Source organism: Chionomys nivalis, chromosome 6 (assembly GCF_950005125.1).
Source record: "Chionomys nivalis chromosome 6, mChiNiv1.1, whole genome shotgun sequence".
NCBI lineage: Eukaryota > Metazoa > Chordata > Mammalia > Rodentia > Cricetidae > Chionomys > Chionomys nivalis.
This window is the reverse complement of record NC_080091.1, coordinates 72865119-72891394: the sequence shown is the minus strand read 5'-3', so window position 1 is coordinate 72891394 and position 26276 is coordinate 72865119. Positions and strand designations below refer to the sequence as shown.

At 39.1% G+C, this 26276-nt stretch overlaps 2 protein-coding genes across 2 annotated transcripts in view; both read right to left on the bottom strand.

Annotated features, from left to right (window-relative positions):
* The window catches only part of Gabrb1 (gamma-aminobutyric acid type A receptor subunit beta1), a 354059-nt gene that overhangs the window by 58800 nt on the left and 268983 nt on the right, over nucleotides 1-26276 (bottom strand). The window lies entirely within an intron of this gene.
* Nucleotides 2131-3388, bottom strand: LOC130875619 (protein LDOC1-like). Its single transcript, XM_057771651.1, has one exon. The coding sequence runs from the start codon at nucleotides 3380-3382 to the stop codon at nucleotides 2933-2935; it is 450 nt and encodes a 149-aa protein (XP_057627634.1). The 5' UTR covers nucleotides 3383-3388; the 3' UTR covers nucleotides 2131-2932.

Genomic DNA, 26276 nt, shown 5'->3' with positions numbered 1-26276 from the left:
CATCACATATTTTGTTACTCATTTGTTTACAAGGTAGTTAGGGGACATTACTCAAGCTGAGTCCATTAGTTAAGAGAAAGGGCTCATCCATCCATCAATCATTCAGCAGTTATGTGCAGAATGTCTGCTAAGTGATGTGCTGTGTGTTGAACCGTAGTCACTTTCATTGCATACATATCAGGTGCCAGGACCTGCACTGATTTCCTTAGATGTCCGTGCTGTTCTGAATATGAATGGCCCCCATTAGCTCATAGATTTGAATGCATGGTCACCAGGGAGTAGATGTGGCATTATTGGAGGAAGTGTATCACTGGGTGTGATCTCTAAGATTTCAGAAGCCCAACCCAGACCAAGTGGCTTTCTCTACTGCTTGAAGGTCCTGATGTGGAACTCACAGCTACAATGTTTTCTGAGTGCCAACACGTTCCTCCCTACCATGTGGATATTGGATTAAACTTCTGAAACTATAAGCAAGCCCCAATTAAATGCTTTCTTTTATAAGAGTCGTTATGGTCATGGTGTCTCTTCACAGTAATAGAATGTTAACTAATATAATATCTTTAACGTTTTCAGTAAGTCTATAAGGTATATATTATTTTATATTCATTGTATTATATATGAGAAAATATAATGTTAGAAGGGCTAGGTCGCTTGCTCAAGGTGATAAAACTGCAAAGGGCAAGAACTACATGATGTATCTGACTGCAGAATCCCAACTTTGCCTCTGCTCAATAGCCTCTCAGGAGAAGGCTTGTGATGCACACAGTTGATGAACCAAGCGAATAGATCCATTTCAGTGCAGCAGGAGAGTTAGTGCTCCCTCGGGGTCCTTAATATAGCTGCTCTACTAGTGCTACCAATTTCTACAAATTAGGAAAACAGTAATTAGACCTACCGAGTTGAAATATGGGGCCAGAGTGATTCTATCAGCCGGAAGTAGGATGCAAACAGCTACAACACAAAGCAACTTGCTGTCTTGTGCAATGATCCCAGGAAGTCTTTAGAAGACTCTGGTTTTCTGCTTTAGCCACTGCAAGATCGAGCAACTTTATCCCTACCTCTAATTCTTTTTAAGATTGTTTTTGTTTGCAAAAATGGAGTATTTTTGCTCTAAAAGGGTCAACCTGAGGAAGCATACAGTAGAAACGTTTAAAAAAATGATTGTACTCATTTATAGACTTGTAGACACTTAGGACAGTGGTTTTGTGTGTTTTTTTCTATGCTAATGAATACTGAACAAAAGAAACTCTGGAATCTGGAAAGCAGATAGAGAAGTAGAGGCTGTCAGCACATTCAAGAAAACCAAAACCTAACTTGGCAATGGGGTAGAGCTAAGAAGCATCCAGTTTTCATCCTGGAGCTACAATCAAGAGAATCTCAGAAACTGTGAGCACTAAGTACCTTGTAAATGAAGGTGCCAAGTATCCAGTGAGAGAGAATTTTTGACCTTAACTATGATTTATCCACACAGTGCAGCATCACACACACACACACACACACACACACACACACACACACACGTATAATTGAAGGGTTTATGACTTAATGGAATTAATAAGATTCATAAATGTAAAAAATAGCTTAGATATCACAGACAGAATACCCGTCTAGTAAGAAACAAATATATGTATATAAAAAATTTGTATTTGCATATATTTATGTAAAGACTTCGTCAGAACTAAATAAAATGGAGAACAAAGAGTGGATTTTGATGGTTGTACAGGATATATAGATTCTTAGTATTTATCTTTAATTTTGTTTTTATTTGTGAGATATATAAAATATGTTTCTTTTAAAATAGCTTGAGATAAAAAGATACAAAACACATATCTGATCAGTAACTGGTTTTGAAATACAGAAAGAACTCTTAAACATTATTACTAAGAAACAGTGGAACAAGGAAACAGACAGACATCTTCATAAGAGAGATGTGATGGCAAACGGGCACACTTTAAGATGCTAAACACCATGTGGCATCAGGGAACTGGTCATTATAGCAGCCTCGAGATGTTACTATGTACATGTTAGGTTAGTTAAAGTGCCAAGTACTGACCCTATGAAATGTCAGCAAGCACAGAGATCAAGAGGCGCTATGATGGTTAATCTTTTTTTTTTTTCTAGTTTTGCAGTGCTTGATATTTATTGAAAAGAATGCCATTGCTTTTTCCAGGTACTAGAGAGGATCTGGGCTGAACGCCTGTTCGCTTGTTTTTATTTTAGTACTACTTGTCCACATGTACACATCTGTGGGACTGCTGCAATTCTGAAAGAAACGTGACAGCTGTGTAAAACTGATGCACACAAGAAAAGAAACATCAACATTACAACTGTCAGACAGGCACACCAGGCTCCTGCAGCAATCTGGTCGGGCAGAGGAGGAACCTGCTAGTAGGTAGAGAACTAACCAGGCTGTAAGACTGGCCCCTTCAGGGGTTGGTGAGCTGTCCAAATCAGTCTGAATAGGTGTAGCCAACTCCGTCATCTTCTTCTTGGTCCTCATCTTGAGAGGTGGATGGCTGCAGATGAGATGCGGTGGGTGGTGGTGGTGAGGTGACAGGCGCACGTTTCTGGGCAGATGGAGGATGGCGATCCAGTGGAAGCCAGCGGCAGGAATGCAGGTGGTCTGACCAGTTCAAACACAGGCCGGGACAAAGGCTGGAGCTCAAAACACAGTTCAGATTAGGATAGGGGTGCCTGGATTGGTTGAAGCTGAACAGTGTGAGCTTCGGAGAAAGGCCCAGGCCCTACTCAAGCACTTGCAGCAGGTTCCTGAAACAAAGGCAAGCACTAAAAGGGAGGAAGGAGCGAAGTGACTGGCAGGGGAGAGGATGGCAATGCAAAGGGAGCGCGGAGGCAGGAGGAGTAGCGGGTCAGAACAGGGAGGAGGCGGCGTGCAGGGCCCTCCCCCTCTGGGCCTAAGGGGGTTTAGGGCCTAGTAATCATCCTCTTCCTCTTCATCATCATCAAAATCATCCTCCTCGTCGTCATCCCAGCCGAAATACTGCTTCATCTCCTCGACAAAGGCCTGATAATCACAGAGGATCGGGCTATCCATCAGTATGTATGGCACTACCCAATCCTCTGCTTCCCCGGAGAGGAGGCTGATCAGGAATGCCACTTTCATGCCGTCGTTGCAGAAGAGGTCATCATTCACAAGCATGTAAGCCATCGTCTGCACAACAAACTCGGGGAGCCGGCTGCTCTCGCCGTGAAACCTTGAGGGGAAGGGCACCGGACAGTTCAGCCGACGTACCTGGTGCAACAGAGTGGCCCGCTCACACACCAGCAACCGCAGCTGTGTCATGAGCCGGCTGTTCTCCATGCACAGGGCGCGGTGGCGCACCAGAAGCGCGTGCAGAAGCAACACCAGTTCATCCACCATGGTGAATCGCTTGGAAGGATTCGGGCTCTGGGGCTCGGATCGGCTGTGCGGAGCTGCTCACCACGGAGCGATGGTTAATCTTGACTGACACTTTGATGGGATTTAAAATCAGCATGATGAGTGTGTTTCCAAAAAACTCTAACCAAGAAGGGAAATGTCACTCTGAATGAGAATGGCACTATCTCATGGTTTATGGTTCCAGGCTGAGTAGAAAGGAGACATCTAGGGACTGGAGAGATGGCTCAGTAGTCCAGAGTACTTGATGTTCTTGCACCCACATGGCGGGTCACAACCACCCCTTACTCCAGTTCCAAGAGTTCTGTTCTAACTTCTGACCTCTATAAGCACCATGCACACACATAGTGCAATACATACATGCAGACAAAAATACAGAAAATACGATGAATACATCAATTTAAAAAAAGGAGACATGTGCATGAACACCAGCATCTCTTCTGCTTCTCTGTTGGGAATACAATGTGATCAGCTCGTTCCTAGACTTGCCATGATAGGTTCTCCCAAGGATGGACTACACTTCAAAACTGTGAACCCTCCTTCTTTAACTTGTTTTCATCAAGTATTTTGGCATATCAATGAGAGAAGTAACAACACAGGAACTAAACCTCATTTATTGTTGGTGGGAAGGAAAACTGTAAAACCACTCGGAAAGGCCAGTTAGTAGTTTCTTCAAACTAAATACGTGATTCTGTTATGATAGAATAATCGCTTGTTTGTTACTTTGTTAAGGTGTAACACAAGAAGCCTGCATTTGACTTTTTTTTTTAGCAGTTTTATGTATCATGCCCACACACAGAAGAAACCCAGATTCCCTATCTTAAGTAATCAAATAAACTATAAAGTATCAATACAATGGAATATTGTTCAGCAGTAAGACAAAAATGGATCATCAAGGCTTTGAAAGCACAGAGAATCATCAGTGAATAGTCTCAAGTGAAAAAACCCAACTGAAGTATTCGAAGTATTGGATAGTCTAGAGGTTGAAAGCCTCACCTGTTACTTATAACAGTTCTAATGAGCTCAGCTAAATGGAATTTAGTGTATTAGAAAGCAAAGAGAAGAGACAAAATATTTCCAAAAGAAAATCTATCTATATATAAATTCAGGAAGTAGTAAGGCATTGGTTTTTCTAATCAGAAATCATACTAGAAGCCAGAAAACACAGACATCAAGTTGATTCTTAGCATGAAAGTCACACAGACATCAATTCTGTCAAATTTTTAGGTGTATAAAGGTGTTGTCAGACACACAAAGTCTTTCACAGTTCTATCTATCTATCTATCTATCTATCTATCTATCTATCTATCTATCATCTATCTATCTATCTATCTATCTATCTATCTATCTATCTATCTATCTATCTATCTATCTATCTATCATCTGTTGTATGTATGTGTTTATGTGCTTTTGGCTGCCAGAGCAGGTTAGATATCAATCTCAGGTGTCCTTCCCCAGCATCCATTAGTGTCTTATATAGTCTTGGAACTTGTCAAGTAGGTTATGGACAGTCCCAGGGATATCTCTCTCTTTGTCCACACTGGTCAGTGTTACAAGTGTGTGCCACCACACCTGGCTTTTTAACATGTGATTTTTGGGGATAGAACATAAGTCCCTAGATTTTCAAAGCAAGTACCTAGTCAACTGAGTCATTGCCCTAGTACCTCATGGCTTAGTTTTAAGAAAAATTGTCTCTCAGGAAACTACTAGGTCTAGGAAGGCCTAGAGAATAGTCACTGTGATTAAGAACATGAGAAGATAGAGCTATGGAAAAGAGTGCTCTAGCACTTTGAGAAGAAACACACACTTAATATTATGGTGGGTAATAAAATAAAGAGAAGCAGGCGAAGCTCTGAGGGAAGGGTAATCCAGAGAGCACACTGAATAGCTCAACTGTGGATAATGTTCACTCCGTAATGAAACTGTGAGCGTTGCACATAACTGTTACGAAACATTTTGATATGACTAAATATGACTAAGGATTCTATTAAACATATTAAATATTTACCAACTGCTCTGTTGGGCTATACTGAGTGCTAAGCAATACTGAAGGCCACCTGCTGCACCAGAACTTGCTACCTTCATTAGGCAGTAGCCATTTCCCAATTTATTTGGAATTACTTCCATATTATAATATTGGTGGATGCTAGTTAATCGAAAGATAGTAGTATTTAGGAGACAAAAGGGAGGTGTGTGTGCGCGTGTGTGTTTATGTTGGTGTACTACTGTGAGGATAAGGGAATGAATGTACAAAACGTGTAATGTATAAAGCACAAAACTCCTCCCTCTTTCTTCTATCTTCCATTTCTTCCTCTCTTCCCCAATTCTTTTCCAGTCCTGGAAAGGGAACTTAAGGTTGATAGGGAATCACTCAACTGTACTTGCAGCCCCGTTCTATTTTTACATTGCTTATTAATCCTTACCTGAAAACATTTGAAAGAAATGAACAACAAAGATCAGGAAAGACCCACGACCTTTCTTTCTTTCTGCTTATTGAATGCTCATGACCCTGGAGCAAGAAACAAAATATCCACACATCAGCAAATCCAGATGTGTAAACCAAGTGAGTGTGACCATGTGTCCAACAAGCATCAAGAAATGATAAATTGCCTGCATGTTCAGAAGGTAGAAGCAAACACTCTAGAAAAACACAATTTATGTGGTGATAGAGATTCAAACACAGATAATCTGTGTGCTTTTACATTTTAATATTTCCTGGGGCCCAGGAGTGTTTTATTACAAAATCAAGTCATCAACATTGATCATTTTAGCCATATCATACATTGTGATACCTGAAGAGTGTGGGAATCCCTGTCGGGACACTGTGGTTTTTTTTTTTTTTTTTTTTTTTGATATGTGCTATGGACTGAATAGTTTTTTTTAAATTCTTTTTTAATTAAAATTTCCGCCTCCTCCCTGTTTCCCATTTCCCTGCCCCTCCTCCCACATATTGCCCCCTCCTCCCACACCCCTTTTATACCCAAACTATTCTTCTGTTGCTCCAACAAGACCTAGCAGTGGGCAGCCTTGAGGGTCTCATTGTACAATAGTGCCTGCTTGACTCTTCATCAGCAGCTACAGGGGTCTGGCTGCTGATGTGCCAGGCCTGAGGGTAGCTTTGCTTTCTTTATTGTCCTTCATAATGTTATCCGAAGTGTTCAGTCATGAAACCTATAGCAATCCTAAAATTCTGAGAAAAATTCATATTGTGTTGAAGTTGAAAACACTAGAGAGATTCTGAGCCAGAAAGGCATGCATGAATTCAAGGACTCTGTGTTTAACTAGTTGCATATGTTTGAGCAAGTGAGTTTAACATTTCTGAGCCACTGTTTTCCCATCTAGAGGTACACTGTACCTTTTTATGTACAGACATTTTCTTGTAGGGAGGAGTCACGGTGACTGTGCGTTTCAGAATCTGTTGGTAGCTAAGGCCCAGCAACCTTCTCAGCTAGTTTCTGAATCACAAGCTGGTGGATCCTTGGTGAGGTCATTATTTTTAGCTTGGGAACTGCTAGGAAGTCTGCAGGGGATTTTCACACATTCAGCAAATTAGCAAAGGTCATCAAAACAAATCCACTTACTGAATTCATTGGCTTGAAATTCTGTTAAACCATGCTGTCATATCAAACTAACGTGCTTCCCACTGTCTGCATTTCCGGCATTTTCACTAAAAGGGTCAAGCTGAATCATGGTTAAATTTGACCCATGGTTACTGCATTTCATTTTTAAAAAAAATTTAGATTTATTTACTTTTATTATATGTGTTATGTGTGTGTTTGCCTGCATGTATATATGTATGCCACATGTGTATACACGCTCACAGACATTAGAAGGCATGTAATCCCTCAGAACTGGTGTTATAGATAGTTGTGAGTCACCATGTAGGTGCTGGGACTTAAGCCCAGTCATCCGAGAGAGCAGCAGGTGCTCTTAACCACTGAGACATCTCTCCAGTCCAATTGTTGCATTTGAAATCACAAATGTTAACCCTTCAAAATCTCTTGATTTCTGTCTACCCACAAATATAGTGTATTTTTTTTTTTTTTTTTGCCAGACTAAAACTTTCTCTTCTCTGGTCATGTTCAGAACCCCTTTCCTGAAAGTCACTCTAAGCTTGTTTTCTCATACTGTTTTCTCTTGATCCAGGATTGACTTGCTATTGAAAGTTGAGTTTTAGGTAAAGGTCTGAAGCGTGGCTTTATCTTTAAATTAGCCTTTAATCACATTCCTTTCTTCTTGCTTGATTAAGCTTTTAAAGCAGCTGTAGACATCATGACAGTGTACCCACCCCATGACTCTTACAAACCTACTGCAACGCGGTGGGTGGGGAATTGGCTTAGAGGTTAAAATGGTGAGGGTGTGAGTTAGGGTCTTTGGAGCTCAGGAAGATGCTGGGTGGGCATGTCATCCCAACCTGTAAAAACGGACATGGGGTTTCCATAACAAAGTGGTTATGATGTTAGCTGTATCAGTGATTGAATATTTCCTGACATCAACCTTGGGTTTTCACATGCACATACGTGTGCACACACACATGTAAACATGCCTAGATATACAAATGTGCACTACACACACATTAAGATGGAAAAAAAGAAAAAAATTACAATGTTGAACTCTGATGTGGGGATTTCCCTCTGTATGCTGTAAATATGGTTTTATTATCATTGGTTAATAAAGAAGTTTCTTTGGGTCTATGGCAAGGCAGAATATAGCCAGGCTGGAAGAAATCTTACTGGTAGTCCACAACCACGTGGCGATACACTAATTAGTAGAAATGGGCTAATACAAGAAATAGGAGTTAGCTAGGAATAAGCCTACACTATTGGACAAGCAGTGTTGTAATTAATACAATTTCTGTTTGATTGTTTCTAGTCTGGGAAGCCAGGAAACAAGCAAGCAGTCTTGGCCTACAGAACGATGCCAATGTGGGCTGACCACATCCACATAAAATCTGAGAGAGCTTAGAAAGAAATTCTAGACACAGAAGAACAGAGTTAAACATGGCTTTTTGATATCAACATTTTCTTGGGTGGGCTCTGTTTGCAAGAAGCAAGCAGAGGCATGATTCTCTTATGAGGTTTCTCGACTCAGTGGTAGCAGCAAAAACTGTGTGGCTTCTTTAAGAAGGCTTACTGGTTTGTGCTAGTTGCACAAACAGCTCTGGCTCTTTCAGGAGGTTGGGCACTTAAATGGAGTCTGTGAGCAGCATGTTACAGATTAATTAGTGGTAACATAGACTTGCTGCTTTCCTGGAGCTGGGGCAATATGTATAGTTCTCAGAGGTGATGAACATAACTCTACCATGCTGAACTGGGCAGAGCAAGCAAGCAGGGTTGTGAAGTTGGTCCTAGCTATGCCTGCTTAGCATTTAAAAGAAAAAAAAGGAGCTCTTGGTCAAAAATAATTACAGGCATGAGTGCAATAAAGATAAATCTAGATGGAAAAGACCTCTAAGCAGGTCACAGTGTTGGATAAATGTACATAGTCTTGAGAGAGGGAGGAAAAAGAGTATAGACAGTAATAATATAAAAAAGTATCAACAGTCATAGGTTAAAGGAGTAAAGATAGTAAAATAAATATTAAACTTGTAGAAAAAGTAATAGAGTAAGAAAAATAAGCCACATAAAGATAGACTATACACAGAGAGTTTGGATTATGTATATTATTATGTTTAATTTGATTTTTTTGACTGTGAATAAGCTAAGTAGAGAGAGACATTTTATTGTTCAGGCTGCTAAGCTAAACCAACATATATACTTTAAAGGTATCTTGATGTTAAAATTTGGGTCTAAGGATATGTTGCTTTGGAAAAGAGGGCCTACTTTTGTTTCCACAGAGGATAAGAACCTGTGGATTCCTTCCAGACTAATGTGGTTTGATGGACCAAGACCACCCAAAATGTCACTATGAATACCCCAAAAATACTTCACCCCAAAAAAGCAGGAAGCAGTTTGAAGAGAATTCCCAAATATTGTTTATAAATATTTGCATATATTTAAAGGGGGATATGCTATAGAGATGAATACTTTTCATTGGTATGAATCTTGGTTTATTGATACAAATTTAAGGTCAATTTTGTTATATGTATATTTCTGCTTTTGATTAAGGCTTTGTTTTGTGCAGTTCAAAAAATGTAATGTATAATTAAGAAATACAGGTTAATAGATAATCACGTATAATAGTCAAGCTTGTAGTTACATTTGTTAGATTTTCTAGATATACAGAGATGTATTTCAAATGGATAGATACTCTTCAAACCTTTAAAAGACTATCAGAATATGGCATTTAAAATAATTAGGATTTTTCATGACAGTGAGACACCAATCTTCTTTAAGACTCCTGGTAGCACCAATCTACTTTAAGAGGATGGTGGGCATTGAAGAAGCTCCTTATGGAGTTTGTTAACCATTTGTGCAAGAAACTTCTCTTGCCTGGACTGCTTTGTGTTATGCTGTATAAGCTGGACATGCACAATCCACAGAAATATGACTGCTGAAGTTGCCTAAAGAAGGTGAGACTGTCCTTCAGGGTTCCTGCTTCATGAAAGAGACTGCCAGACATTTTGTAGGGCACAGCTGAACACAGAAAGCAACTGATGAACTTTGCCAGTACAAGGAATAAGAGATCTTTAAATTTCCTGCTTCATAGAAAAGTTTTCCAGATACTATGGGCCTGTAGGGTGAAGATGGATGCCCCAATGTTACAGAGGAATTTTGGGTGACTGTTAGGCAATGAGAAGTCTCAGTCAATTCTAGAGTTTTAGAAGTTTCTTACAATGCAGTTCTTGTTTACTTAGGAAATATATTCTTCTGGGATCTTTGATGGAGTTGAAGAATAGATAGTTATAATGACAGTTTTCCTTAGTTACAATAAAAGATAAAATGGATATAAATATTGTAAGTATAATTCTTGATTCATAACTGTTTTGTTGTATGTAATCTTGCTATGGTAAAGTTAAAACCTTTCTTCTTAATTAGGCAGAAAAGGGGAGGTGATGTGGGATTTCCCTCTGTATGCTGTAAATATGTTATATTACCATTGGTTAATAAAGAAGCTGCTTTGGGCCTATGTCAGGGCAGAATATAGCCAGGTTGGAAGATATATATATATATATATATATATATATATATATATATATATATACAGTAGGTGAAATCAGAAGTGATGCCATATAGCTGCCACAGGAGACAGACCCTGGATGGAAACTTACTGGTAGGCCACAACCAGGTAGTGATTCACAGATTAATAAAAATGGATTAATTTAAGATATGAGTTAGCCAGGAATATGCCTGAGCTATTGGACAAGCAGTGTTGTAATTAATACAGTTTCTGTATGATTATTTCTTGTCTGGGCATCTGGGAAATGAACAAGCAGTCTTCACCTACAGAACTCCTTGCCTTCAATGTTGTCATAATTAGTGTTCAGAAAGATATAATTAAAGGTCAGATAATGAAACTATTTTTCCATGGTTTTTTGGATATGTGGTGCCAAGGATTGAACCTTCAGCCTCAATTATTAGGCAAACACTCTACCATGAACTAAATCTTTAGTCCTTGCTTTACCACACCTCTGAATGGTGCTTTTCCATCAGAATGAACTGCATTTTTGCTCCCTCAGCAATATCATTTTGGATCTAGTATATTTTTTTCTTTTTACTGAATTGTACTTTGTTGTTACATTGATAGATCACACTGAATTGTCGCATATAAAAAAGTGGATGCAACTAGGTGTCACTTTCTGAAAAACCTTCTGAGTAAATATCACTCATGTCTCTTCAGAGAAAGTTTCAATCGCACACATGACTTGAAGTTTACTTTACTTCAACCACTAGACAATTTAGGAATTCTGGAATCCATTATTTTGTTGTTTTCCAGCCTTAGTACTAGGTCTGAGTTTCTCATTTCTCTAGTTTTCTTTTGCTTTAGTTACTCTACTGGCTTGTTTCAGATTTGCAGTGTGTGTGTTGTCTCACATCTTTCGTAGAATAAGATAAAGATTAAAATAAATTCTCTTTCTATTCCTTCACTGGATTACAGCAGTTATAGTTTATAAATGCTTATTTTCGAATTATTTTCTCATCTTAGGGTCTTTGATTGCTTTCTGTTGGCTCAAGCAGAAAATATTCTCAATGTGTTGCTATAATCTCTGCATCCAGAATAGCGTGTGTTCATTGGGATCATTAAGTCAAATTTCTATAAGATTCTTTCAAAGAATTAGTTATATAATTTTGACCACAATATCACTGAGCCTTAAGGAATCTGACTCTACTCAGATCTGTGTGGTAGAGATGACCAAAACAATCTTTTCTGGCTCTAGGGTTCTGTTATAAGTATTTGCATTTTCCAAGACTATAATTACTATTATTGCCAGTTGTAAATTATTTGGGGCTTAAATATAGATATGAATTTTTCCAAGTAAACTATCTATTGGAAGAGAGGGTCTTGTCAAAGGAAGATTTATTCAGATTTCTTCTGAGAAGAAAGGGTTTGTTGAATCATTATAGTGGCAGCCAGAAATGGATCAAGTTATACGACTTATCTCTTCAGCTACCATCAGCAAGTTAGAAAATGTTGCCATTTATTTCCCATGAAGCAATTAAGGGGACTCTTCCAGAGACTGGTTCAGAATTTAAGTTGAAAGAATGACTGTGTATGAGCAGTATACATGATTAGAAGGAAGAAGCTACTGCTATGAGTTATGATATAAATATCTGATATGAGACCCCAAGGGGCCATGACCCACAGGTTGAGAACCACTGTTTTCAAGCAAAGCAAGCAATATGATGTGGTCGAAAGAGAGATAAACTGAAAGTCAAAACCTAATCTGGTGTCCAACAGTGATTATTAATTGAACTCTTTTTTTTATTTTGTGTCCTAGATTTTTCACCAAGAGAAAGATAAAAATTACCTGCTAGATATTTTATGAGGGTAAAAAGTCACATTGTGTCATACAGAAGTCTTACATGATTATGATTGCATTGCTAGAGCATGGTCAATGATGTGGAACCGAGGCTAAGAATCAAAAAGTGGGATCTGGCAACTCAGTGGGGACACTTGCTTGCCTTTACAGGTTAATTGTATGACTCTACAAAGTTGTTCCTTAAAACAGCTGAAGCACTACTTTATTCTTAGTGTTCTCCAAAATTGTAAATGGCCCCCAAACTTAAAAATTCTCTTCTGTTGCAAGCTAGTGTAGAGAACAAAGCTCTTTCAAAATGGAGGTAGGAGGATATCAGTGAGTTCAAGCCAGTCTGATTTACAAAATGGGTTCCGGGACAGTCAGGACTGTTACACAGAGAAACTCTGTCTTGAAAAAAAACAAAAACAAAACAAAACAAAAATCTCTCACTGAAATCATTGATGGATAGAGTGAAAACTTACAAATGATACAACATAGGATTTCAGGGCTCTTTCCTCATCAAGTTAGCTACATCATTACTAATATTACAGAGAAAGAACTGGAAAAGAGTGCCCAGAATCTACTTTACCAGGGTCGAATCTGTAAGAACGAGGCATTTAGTCTTGCTCTGGTTTAATGTTTGTCTTCCTAGACAATTTGTATGCTGAAATCCCACACACTGAGATGAATGTATTAGAGAGGAAGGTCTTTGGACAGTAATTTGTTAAATTACTAAATCTGCTGAAGTTGTATTCCCTCCCACCATTTCTGCTTGCCAGCTTTTCTAATTGTTTGTGCATGTTTTGTATCCCCACATTATGGGGATCCAAAATATGTATCCAAATATGGAGCCTTTAATATGTTGAGTGACTCTTCTGTTTGCTTCGTAAGATCTTGACTGGCAACAAAATGCTGTTCATCTTATGTATTTATGTATACATAGTTAAAAAACACTTGGGAAAAATATATAGGATTCTTTAAATTATTTAGCCATTATTTAATAAAGTATTGATTTGAAACATTCAGAAATAATCCAGAGATTTAAGAAAGTCATATTTTACAAGGTATCCTACGTTTAAACAATATTTTATTCCTTAAAAATGTCATGAATTTACACAATATTTTTTAAACATATCTGTCCATCATTACATCCCTAGTGCCTCTACCCTGTCTTTCTCACAATCTCCTGAATCCTAATTATTGATGTTTTTATACACACAGGCATAGGGATCATCTACTGTGTTAACCTACCAGAAACCACACTTCTAAATATAAATTATTCTCTCCTTCAGCAGTTAATAGTATTGTTCATAGTATTCAACTATTAGCTTTCTACAGTTTCCTATCTACAGCAGTGAGTGTATGCATCAGCCTCACTCACACATCGCATTATCTCCCCATCCCTCTACTCAATGTTCTTTTTTTTTGGTTTTTCGAGACAGGGTTTCTCTGTGGTTTTGGAGCCTGTCCTGGAACTAGCTCTTGTAGACCAGGCTGGTCTCGAACTCACAGAGATCCGCCTGCCTCTGCCTCCCAAGTGCTGGGATTAAAGGCGTGCGCCACCACCGCCCGGCAAAAATGTGTAGCCCAGGCTGGCCTCGAACTCGTGATCCTCCTGCCTCTGCCTCCTTCAGCAAATCCTACCGGCGTGCGCCACCACTACCGGCTCTACTCAATGTTCTAAGTGATTGCTTTGCTTTGAACTTGTAGATTAGACCGTAGGGTACTTTAAACCAAGGTCCCTACTTTACCAAGAACACTTCATCACACACAATTAGGGCTTTAGGAATGTTGTGAGTGAAGGAATAAAACTAAAGGTCTGAATTACTGCTGGGCTCAGAATTGCTACTAACAATATCAATCATATTAACAGTATTAATTAAGGTGTGTTTATGATGTTCTGTGTGATTCTCCAAACTATTAAGATAAGTCTGAACTGATAAATTTCCAAAGAGAAATTTTTGGAAAAATGTCAAAGAATGAATATTTTCTCACTACCCGCCTTTCTCCCTTGAAGAAATAGAAGCTTTATCTATAGTTGTGTAAGGGCCATGATTATTAAGTGCAACAAATGATAGCCAGTTTCTTTCTAGAATTTAGAAGAACTATGGGAAAAGTTGCTGATCCTTCTGTCTCTGCCAAGTCATCCAAGCAGCCATTAGCACAAGGCCTCATAAAACACACAGAGGAATGCTGAAATTAGGCTGCTTAGTTTAGGAATATATGATAATCAATAGCTGTGTTTAAGCTGTCAATGACAGAGACAGAAACGTGCCCTCATAGTCTTTTAAAAGGCTTAACACATTAACCTGGGAGCAACCAAGTCTCTGGCCTGTGAATGTGACAATGAAGTGCACAGGAATTTAATGTTGAATTAAATTTTCAACAGAATGTTTTTCTACTTGATGATCCAAAATCTAATTTCTATTGATCTGTCTTCAAGAGAACGGTGTTGGAAAATCTGAACAAAGACCACTATAGCAGTGTAGGATCTGAGAGGTTAGAAGCACTAAATATGAATTGGTTTTTGCCTCACATATCTAAGGGATGAAATAGCCTGAAACTCCCAGGAACCCAGAAGTAGGCAAGGAGAGATGGGAAAGAAACTGGTGCTGCCCAGGCGCTCCGCCATCAGTCAGCTTACGGTGGAGGCAAAGAGGGCTTTGATTGGTGGGTGATTACAAAAGGTTAGGTGAAAGCAGGGGATGTGGGAGAAAATGGTGAGGACTGCAGAGGGGAGAGTGATGGCGTTGACAGCAGCAGCAGCAGCAAGCTGAGAGGCGGCAAGTGGCAAAACTGAAAAAAAAACAAAAAACAAAAAACAAAAACAACCAACAACAGGCTTCAGCTTGTGCAGGAGCTGGAGCAGGGCAGCTTTGCGGCAGAGCAAACAGCTGATTGCCCTCTGAGAACTCTGAGCACACGTCACAGCGTGGCTAACATGCCCTGAGCATGGTGCCGGCTGTTTGCATATTATCAAAAGACATCACGTGAGAGATATTATTCTTCTACTTTATCTCAATCAGCCCTCCATGTTTTCAATTGATGGTCCATTCCCTTCAATGATCTGGTCTTCGCTTCTTGCTCTTATCAAATCCTTGCTCTCTGAACCGGCTCTCGCAAACACACTGATTTTATTCTTCTATGCCCGCTATTGAGCCTGGGACTTTCAGTAAGTGATGTGTTCCCCATGGTCCCTTCTAGATTTTTCTGTCTTTCATTGTTTCAAACCCCTTGGAATTGAAGTCTCCAGTCGCCTTGTTGATTTCTGCCAGTCCAAGCTGAATTCTTCTTGACGTGTTCAGTTTCTGTTTTACCTCCACCCACACACTCCTCATTTGACACTAGGGCTGTTAATTTGACTGCTGTTTGATACTCCCTCATTCCATCATAGCTTTAATTGTTTCCTGGACTGTGGGATAGAGGCGCCCTTGTACACTGTTGCATCTCCCTTCCCCGATTCCTTTTCCTTGAAGCTGAAATGGAAAGCTTCAAACTTGGATAAATCTACTGTCCTACTTTCTCCAAACTGACGTCATGTAAATAAACAAGGCTAAAGGAAAATAGGAATGTGCCAAGAGGTGACATCTAGTGTTCTCAATATACTCGTGAAGGCCACATCCTTTTCAGACTGTCTCCTTTACTGGTCTGGATAAATTCATGTTTCTAAATCAGAATTCTCCTCTGTTAGGCTTTAAACCCTAAACTTGATACTGCTTAAATGTATCACAGGCACCATGGATGTTGAAACTGGTTCGTTTCTACATGTGGTTTTTCTCAGATGTGGACTCATAAAGACCTATTCTTTGTAAGATTTTGAATGTCTGCACAACCTACTCATAAAAGACCACACACAAATTCTCTTTGGGTGATGTGTATCTCAGAGCTGTTGATTTGTCTCATTTCTGTCATATTTGAATTTTCTGCCTTCATGCTTCTGGATATATTTAGCATATAACATACCTAAATTTACCTGTGAATTGAGATTTTCATAGACTGGATTTTGCAGGTAGGAATGATATCCAAGTGATTCTGTCTTAGCTTTATCTTCAGATTTTGCTACTTGGATTTATCACTTCTAGTCATATTAATACCATCCTTTCATTACTCTTGTTATCATTTAAATATGTTTAAGACAAAAGATAGAGTCTGGAAAATTTTCTATGTTCTTCAAAACAAAACTTTAAGCAGAGGAATATTATGATACAGTATCAGTTACAAAAAGTACTTTTAAATTTCCTGCCACCTAGGAACAGAAATGAACTCTATTGGAACTTTACATAATCGCCAGCAAATGGAAAGTTTAGCTTGTTCATACTTGATTCTTTTATTAGGTGTTGCACTTCCTAATACAGGGCAAATATCAGAGACGTATGTAATGCACCTTCCCCATAACTGAAGCGTTGTTTTGGCATATGTTACCTCTACAAGCTCTGTGAGGAAGTGGGAAATTCTAGTCACATCAGTATGTACAGGGAAACATGCGTGGAACTTCAACAAGTGCATGCAGGTGACTGTCGAGAGCCCATCACCATTGCAGCTGAGATAGAGGAAGGTGCTAAGGAGTGGACTTAGGAGGCTGACCATTCATCAGAGAGCAATTGCTGGACTCTAGTGAAGGAATCAGATTACTTAAAGTTAGAATTAAAATCATCTCCATTCTAAGTTGCAAAATATGCATCATCAACCAGAGATGGACTTGATTTTTTCTTTTGGTTCAGTAATAATACAGAATGGGGCCTTCATCTCCCACCCAGGGAGGCATTCACATTTTAAGGTTACATCGAGGATCAGAGAACAAATTGCTTTTATCTATTTTTGCTTCACATGAAGCAAGAGCTTTACACATCATGAGAAAGAAGTGTTTGCAGTTATGACTCTGACTCATCAAAAAGGATGTCACTTTCAAAATTCTCTATTGAGAAAGATTCTCATCAAAAATGGTTATGATAAAGGCTGGAAAATATGTGTGCTCTTCAGAGTGATCCATGGAATCAGAAGTTCCCCACAGCTGAGAAATGACCTTCAGCTCCTTGACTTCATAGACAAGTCAAAGTAAAAGCAAATGAAGTATTTGCTATTTTTCTCTTTATTAAAATTAAGTGCCCCATGATAGAATATTTACCACCAACACTATTTTCTAATGTGGCCTGGTTCATAGTTCCAAATTTTCAGTTGTGAATCAATAGCCTGTAGTAACTGCAGAAGTGGGGAAAGGAAAAGGGGACCATCGTCAGAGTGTGTGTGTGCATCATGTGCATGTATGCATGTGAGTGTGTGATAGAAAGGCAAAGAACAGGTAACAGGCGGATGAAGGGTGAGAGGGAGGTCAATACAGAGGGATAAATAACACTAGGGATGTTTGATAAAGCCTCAAGGAATTGTATTATTTTACATTTATGTGAAATAAGGTACAATATAAATTAATGCACACACACACACATACACACACACTGGAAACAAAATCAAGCATCTTGTGTGAAGTTATATCACTTGGGCTGACAGTACTTCCCTAAAGAGTCACAGACTATCTAACAAAACTTTTAGTAATGAGAAACTTCTGCTCAAGTTGTTGGTCAAAACAGCTCAAGTGATTCCCCAAAGCTGTATAGATTATTGCTATTGTCCTTGATTGCCCCACAGTGGTTGGAAGTAAGCCCTGATTGCTGAAGACACTGCCTATTGCAGACCCAGGACTCAGAAGATGTGCACTGATGCTAACCTGAAAGCGTCTTTCCTCAGCACTAACTCCCACAGTACCAGAATGGACTGTGTAGGCTGCCCAGGGAGGGAAGCATCAATAGTCCTATCCAGCTGTGACTCCAATAGACTGTAGCTATGATCAAATAGCAAGATATCCCTAAACATGCGCCAAAGGCCTTCATGTTCTGATGGTAACCAACGGCGGTGTATTTGGGCATCGATATCAATAGAAGTGCTAACTTGCAAAGAGAAAAAAAATCCTTCAGGGTCTCACCCATAGACAACTGTACCCCTCCCAAGGATGTGCCTACTGATTAGTTCTCAAACACAAAGTGGTCAGTTCTATAATCATATGCACATAATCCACACAAAACAGCTTCAGCCAACTGTATTTATATATTGATGTATTTATATACAGGCACAAGAATAATCCAAAGAGGCTGTCAGTGGGAAGGAGTGAACAGGGAACTCAGGAGGTGGTAGAGAGAAGGGACATGCGAGTGGCTGGAGGAAGAACTTAGGAAAGCAATGCAATTATATTTTAATTGAATAGGTTTTAATGAAGAAAAGAGTGTTGACAACATGCCACCTCTCTGAGAATCCTCTCTCGGTGAGAAGCAAACCATGGTTGTCATACAATGAGGTTCTTCGATTCTGAGCTGATCAGATTTCAGTGTTTGGGAGCTATTTAGGTCACTATAAAATGACTTTTCTGTCTCAGTTAATTAAAAACTTAAATTCTCTTGAATCGAATGCAGAACAAGCAGCGTGACATAGGCTTGCAGCTAATTATGTCACCCACAGCGGGTGGCGGGCAGGCAGGAGAGGTGGATTAAGGAACACTGATGAGAACCCGCAGCTAGCTCACCCTGAGCAAAGACAGGTTCTGTTACGATGGAAGAACCTTACAACTCAAACTGTGGACTTTGAAACATTAACATCAGCCACATCTTAAAGGTGTTCAAAATCCAGCTTCCTGGACCCTGTGCACCCGCTCAGAGCCATGTCTGAGTTTTAATCATCGCCATGTACGTGCGACTCCGGACAACGATCAGCCAGGAGCTAACAGACAAGTTTTCATTTCCTGCTCTGGGAGTTATGAGGTAGCAGCAGGCAAGTCATGGCTCTGTTCAGTGAATAATTTTTTCTTTTCCAGAAACTGTAGATCAATAGAATATAAGACGTGAAGATACAATCAATTTTGAATCAATGCAGTTACGTTGTGAGAGCCCTGTGGGCAATCTCCCTTCCTAAGTAATCCACAATCGAATGAGTACAGTTAGCACTGATAGGATAAGGATGAAACTGGTACAGCTGGTCTTACCTCTGCATTTGAAACAGATTATGCTTAATTTCAGGCTGATACAGTGTTCCTGCAAAGCCTATAATGATATATTTATTCAAGTGTAAACTTTTGCTAGCCCCGCCCCCCTTATGTGATAAAGAATGTCACTGCAGTGGCTAGTGCCCATACTTCTGTCTCCACAGTAATTTCCCATCCAGGAGCATCATTATATAAACAATGCCTCAATTTTCAAATTTATACTAATATGTCTTGTAATATAGATATTTAAAATAGAGCAGCGTCCTAGAACAGGTTAATTTTCATGTACATTTGTATGGATGTAGACATGCATGTGGGCGCACACACTAGGCACTGTCTACATGCTTTTTGAGGATATCTCACCGGTCCAGGGTTCATCAAGTAATCTAGGCTGGCTAGCCAGCAAACCCCGGGGATTTGCTTGTTTTGACATCTTCAGCAGTGGGATTATAAGCGCTACATCATTGCTCTGAACAATTTTTTAAAAAGTGGGATCTAGACATTGGCCTTGGGTCCTTAGGCTTGCAATGCCAGTGCTTTGCTGACGGAACTAGACTCAGCTGCTTGACTTTTTTTTTTTTTTTTTTTGGTTTTTCGAGACAGGGTTTCTCTGTGGTTTTGGAGCCTGTCCTGGAACTAGCTCTTCTAGACCAGGCTGGTCTCGAACTCACAGAGATCCGCCTGCCTCTGCCTCCCAAGTGCTGGGATTAAAGGCGTGCGCCACCACCGCCAGGCTTGACTTCTTAATATATAAATATGGACTATCTATCTGTTTGAAGCACAGGGTCCGTTGCGCAACGCAGTCCACCTGTCAATCTGTTTCACAGCATGCGCTTTTGAAGAGAGAGAAAATGGAGGTTTCTGTTGGATGGCATAAAGTAAAGAAGAACTTGAATGCTTCCCTTTGATCATGTCAGTCATTCCTTTCTCTGGACATCACGCTGTTCTTTACTGAAACTTCCTGAGTTTCTATGTTTCCATTCTGCTTCCCATTTAGAGAATCTTATCAGAGGATAGTGTGAAAAAGAAAGAGGTAGAAAAAAAACCCCAAAGCCTGATGGTCTGGGAAGCTTACAGAACTTATACCAGGACTTGCCTTTCATGATTCTTGGCCCTGGACTGTGTGGGGAAAATGGTCTCTATATTTTAAAAAATTGCTATTTTAATGTCTTTGTTCTTAAAAATAAAATAAAGCAATTTAACTATGGAAGTTGATACATAAATGAAGACTATATACATATACAAATACATATATACTTCTACGCACATGCATATTTATATATGTATATATATTTCCTTCTAGACATGGGTCACAGAATGATCCCAGTGAAGATCATGCATGAGAACACATTTATTTCCAAGCTTGTAGCTGTTTGTTCCTGTGCATACTTCTGAGTAGAGTGAATTTTGAAACTCTAGGACTGTTGAAGTAGACAGGCCCAGAACGACACAGATGTGGGAACTCTATTTGTAACCATGTAGGAGAAAAGGGTTTCTGATAATTGTGATACATCTTACTTACAGTAGTTACCTGGGAAAATAATGTTGATTACTAGAACATATCACTATTCGGTTTCTTTAGCAAGAAGGTCATAAAAGAAGAACTCACGTAAGAATTGAACTGGGGCAAGTTCAGTGAACTTGCCAGACTTTTGCTCTCTTCCTAAACAGAGTACCACCCAAAGGTCATCAGTGGAGTCAGACAGCCAGGGGGAAGAACTTTTGAGGGCAGAGGTTTTCCCTAAGATATTATAGTACTAAGTCTTAACTGAACAAGTCAGAGTGAGGTCAGGCCCCATTAATAATATTATGGTTTTGAGATGTAGTGAGTTATTGTCTTGATGCACTGAGCCCCTTCATGTAACAAGAACTCAATGGAATATCTTTGTAAAGTATCTAATCAATAATATTAGTTACCATTATTACCACAAGTTTGGATCCCAAGCGAATTAAATCCCTCAGTCAGCAATGGCTTTTAGGTGAATAGATTGACACCATAAAATATGTTTTTAAAGTCGGGCAGTGGAGGCACACACTTTTGATCCCAGCACTCAGGAAGCAGAGGCAGGCCAATCTCTGAGTCTGAGGTCAATCTAGTCTACAGAGAGACTTCCAGGACAACCAGACCTGTTACGCAAAGAAACCCTGTCTCAATCCCCAAATGTCTTTAATTAATTTCTGTAATGTTTAGATAAAATGGAAAATATTGTGCTGTTGTGCACTTTTATTGTGGTAGGATGCTAGTAGCAAAATAGTCAACCGTTTTTTTTTTTATTTAAAAGTTTTTCTTCAATTTACATTCCAATCACAGTTCCTCCCATCACCTCCTCCAGCTCCTGCCCCTCACCTTCCCCCATCCAATGCCCCATCCACTCCTCAGAAGGGTAAAGATTCCCATGGGGAGTCAACAAAGTCTTGCATATTAAGTTGAGGCAGGAACAAGCCCCTCCCCCTGTATCTACTATGCTGAACAAGGTATCCCTTCATAGGGATACCTTGAGTTCCAGAAAGCCAGTTCATGCACTGGGGATAAAACCTGGTACTATTGCCTGCCAGTGGTCCCACAGACTGCCCAAGCCACAGAACTGTCACACATATTTAGAGGGCCTAGTTCCGGCTAATGCAGGTTCCCCCGCTGTCAATCCAGAGTCAGTGAGCTCCCACTGACTTGGGTCATCTATCTCTGTGGTCAACCCTTCTAATAATAAAAAGAAAAGAAACTTTCAGAAACTGAAATATGTCAAATAACTATCATTACCAATCTATGCAGAAACTTTCCCATGTATGGAAAATAAATTGTCTATAAGGTTAGCTTGAATATCTGTGAGGCTAGCTTTATAGTCAAATTGACTACAAAATTAATTTTTATAAATGGTACTCTATTTCTCCACTGAATTTTGTTTTAACTTGCAAAAGATTGGAGACTTTGGAGGGACAGAAGGAGCAGGAGGAGGAAGGGTCTGGGAAAGAGAGATGGAGAAGGATAAAGGGAAAGAAAGAGAGGGAGAGAGAGATTTTATATTTTCAAGGAAGCAGGCTGGATAAAGGAATAAATTAATTCAGAAAAATTCCCCATCCTCTCTACAACTACTCCTTCTGCTCATCAAAAAAAGCTACTAAAATTCATTAACATTTCTATGAACATAAATTTGAAATATTCATTTTCATTAAGTACTCTACTGAATATGACAAAATCAAATTTATCTAAGGAGATATCTAAGGCTGCTAATTTCCTTGACAATGGGGACATAAAGCAAGGGAAACTATGAATCATTCATGAGGTTCAATTTGCTTCTCTTATTTTTTGGTGTTTAATAACTATGAATAGAAAGGATGCAGTACATTGTAGATGCTATTTTTAAAATATCTTAGATCTAAATTAATGATTTAACAGGAAGGGATAAAAAAGAATGGTTTTAAGGCTTTTGCTTTTAAGTATCACATATTTCATATTTTCCTTGTATTTATATGTTTATGTATTCATAACATTTTTCCTATGTTCAACTTTGTGTTATATATCAGAAACACTTCAACATTAATATTATTTAGGCAGGTTCCTAAAGCAATTTATTGGTGAAATAATGAAATTGAATAAACTCCAAGAGTTCTAGTCTGGAGGTTGAAAGAGACCCTGAAGTTTGTAAAATGAAACTTGTCTCCTACTGAGAAATCTCTTCTGCATTATTAACAGTAGGTGGCCATTTCCAATTAATTGACATGTCTCCACAGGGAAAGAAGTTTTTCTTCTTAGGTAGAAACTTATTTCATGACTATCCACTGCTACTTATTTGCAAATGACTGAACACTGCCTGAGCCGTGTGGGTTCATAACTCATGGCATGCTAGTTGAATTCACTTGGATGCACCCATCCTGGCATTCTAGCTTGGTTTTAGGCATAAACTTGACTGGACCATGTAGTGGCTATGACATATGACCAGTCTTCTGGATGTTCCTGGAAGGTTGTTCACTTACATCAGTAGAATGAGGAAAGCAGGTTGCCTTTCGAATGTGATTGGACCTCTTCCAACCTACCTAAAGGTTTAGATAGAAAACACACTGACTCTTCTCTGAGTGAGAGAATTTCTCCTGCTGCCTTCAAACTGGGATGTCAACTTTGTTTATGCCTTTGGACTTGACTGGAAACTCTGGCTTTACCTGGGTCTCTGGTCAGTTGGCTTTGTAGCTAAACTGTATCATTGATTCTATTGGTTCTCAGGTATTTGTATTAGGATTGGGACTGCCATTAGCTCTCCAGGTGCTGACTCATCCCATAGAACTCAGGGCTTGTCAGCCCCCATAAGAGCATGGCCCAATTTTTTATGATTACTCTCTGTATCTCTGTATGTGTTGTGGTCCCTGTCTCTCCTCTATGGACTTTATTTTCCTGGTAAACCACAATTTGTCACACAACCTTGAAGCTATGTTTTGTCTCCTGTATCACAGTGCTTAAAATATTCAGAAATGGCTCTCTGAGCTCTCTAAATATTTCTTTTCATGTCCTTGTTTTCTCATTCTGAATTAGATTTTTCTTAATATAGCTTTAAAACTTAGGTGACACTCATGATTCTTTTATAGATTTACTTAGGTCTGATGTTTGGACCATGATTATTTTGACTTTTTTTCCAGTTATTATCAAATTACATAAATAAAACTTAGCACTTTAATTCTACAAACCTCATACTTTTTTAGACCATTTTATAGTAGGATAAATTTGTGGATACATTATTTTTAACCAGTCATTTTGGTGGCTGTAAAACTTTATTTCATAAAATTTATTTTATAATCAAACATGGTTATGGGGTAGAACGATGTATACACATTGTTACAGAAAAGCATTTGAGTAGAATGGTAATACCTTAAGACTAACAGACCGAGTGGATGGTCCATTAAATTTAGTTCATGGAGAGAGTGCTTTATTATATACATCTAAGAAAATAGCCAGATATCACAAACCTTTCCTATTGCTTATTGACTTCACGGCAGCTTGTATAGGAGATGTGTAGACTGTTTGTGGATTATGATAAAGCAAACTCATAGGATTTCATAATGTTTACTTGTTTGTTTGTTTACTTATTTATTGGCTTGTTTGAGACAGGGTTTCTCTGTGTAGCTTTGGAGCCTGTCCCTGGAACTTGCTTTATAGATCAGGATGGCCTCAAACTCACAGAGATCCATCTGCCTCTGCCTTCTACATGTTGGGATTAAAGCTGTGCTCCACCACTGCCCATCCAAGTTTATTTTTAAAGGCATCAAAGCATTAGGCTTTCTTCTATCTTGCTGTTGAATGACACATTTATAATCATTTTTGAGGTAGTCTAAGAGACAAAAATGAAATTGTACAAAGAAAGGATGCTAGATTGCATGTACAAAGCTGTGCTTTAACTCTTATCTGAGAAGTTAAAACTATTCTTATTTTTGAAAATTAAAGCAACTCAACAAAGTCTGGAAGGATTACTTATAACATATATTATTCCCCACATATTTCTTACTGGAAATTAGTCTTGGTTTTAATGAGTGGATAGTGAACATGCAATGAAGCTTCTCCTCTTACTTTATAATCAGCATGGTGAAGAATCAGTAAACTTGGTAACAAAGAAGTACAAAGGTGTTACATTCTTATTTTAGCCCTTTGGGTAGGTGGAAATGCTAAAGCTAGTAGAACAAACTATGCAACTTATAAACAGCAGAGATTAATATCTCAAAGTTTTGACAGTTCTGTCCCGGGGGAGGTACAAAATGAAGGTGTCGATTAAACTCTTGGTGTCTGGTGAGGGTCCATTATCTCTTTCATAGATGGTATCTTCTGGCTGTGAGCTAATATAGTTAGTGGAAGGGACAAGGCGACTCTAGGAAATACCTTCATTAAAGAGAGCCACACTCCCTAGCCCAACTTTATCATTACAACACTCTGATGAGTAGGTTTCAGTATGAATTTAGGGAGATGCAAACATTTAGAACACATCATCATCATCATCATCATCATCATCATCATCATCATCATCATCAACAACAACAACAACAACAATAGCCACCAATTACAGCATTTTGGAAGAACCAGGGCTTCTTTGAATTGAAACATTCCATCTTGGAGGGAGACTCTTTAATATTCAGAAAGGAAACAAAACCTACAAAGCTTGGGATGTAAACTAAATCCCCAAGTCTCAGCAAAGCGTGACAACTACAAGATTGACAAGGACCCTTCCCAAGTTTACATAAGCAGTAACAAATGCTGAGATGTGGCACTGAACAGCTGTGTTGCCTAAAAATGATCATGCAGAAAGCTCCAGGAATGCTTGCTCTTGTGATTCATCACCCATGCTGGGGTGGGCTTCTCAGTGATGATCTGTAATTTAATCCTCACACATAAATAACCTCTATAAGTAACTTCAATCAAGTCACCGAATCTTTACACTGGATTTGGATGGACTTATTTCTTTGGCCTACCATTGGTGCCCTATCTAGGGTGAATAGATGTTGCTTACATCTTTCCAGGAAAAGTCAAGCAATTCCCTTACACAGGTTATAAAAGCACTAAGCAATCACTAGTGAGGAGGGAGCTTTTTAGCCAGCAGAACTGCCTACAAGTTGTATAGAGAGCTCCACTGATTCAGGTTTCATGAATTGTTACCCATTCTGGGGTATGCTTTTCACTGATCAGTTCCCTTAGACTCACTCTAAGTAACCCAAAAATACTTAATTCAACAAGCTAGATGTGGGTGGACTCGTTTCTTTGGTCTGCCATAGGGTACCCTTTGTGAGGAGAACAGACATTTCTTCGTGTGTTCCCACCCAAAACAGGTGTTGCTCAGGATGGGGAAGAATAAGAAGGGTTGTATGTGGTGACCACACAGATTTTAGACTTGAAATTGGTTTCTACTTCTTTGAATGCCATAAGAGGTGACACGCTATGTTGAAAATGAGAGGAAGAGGTGAAAGGTTTTCCTTAATCTTGC

Coding starts and splice junctions, on each gene's coding strand:
- LOC130875619 (XM_057771651.1), bottom strand. CDS start 3,382: ATGGTGGATGAACTGGTGTTGCTTCTGCACGCGCTTCTGGTGCGCCAC.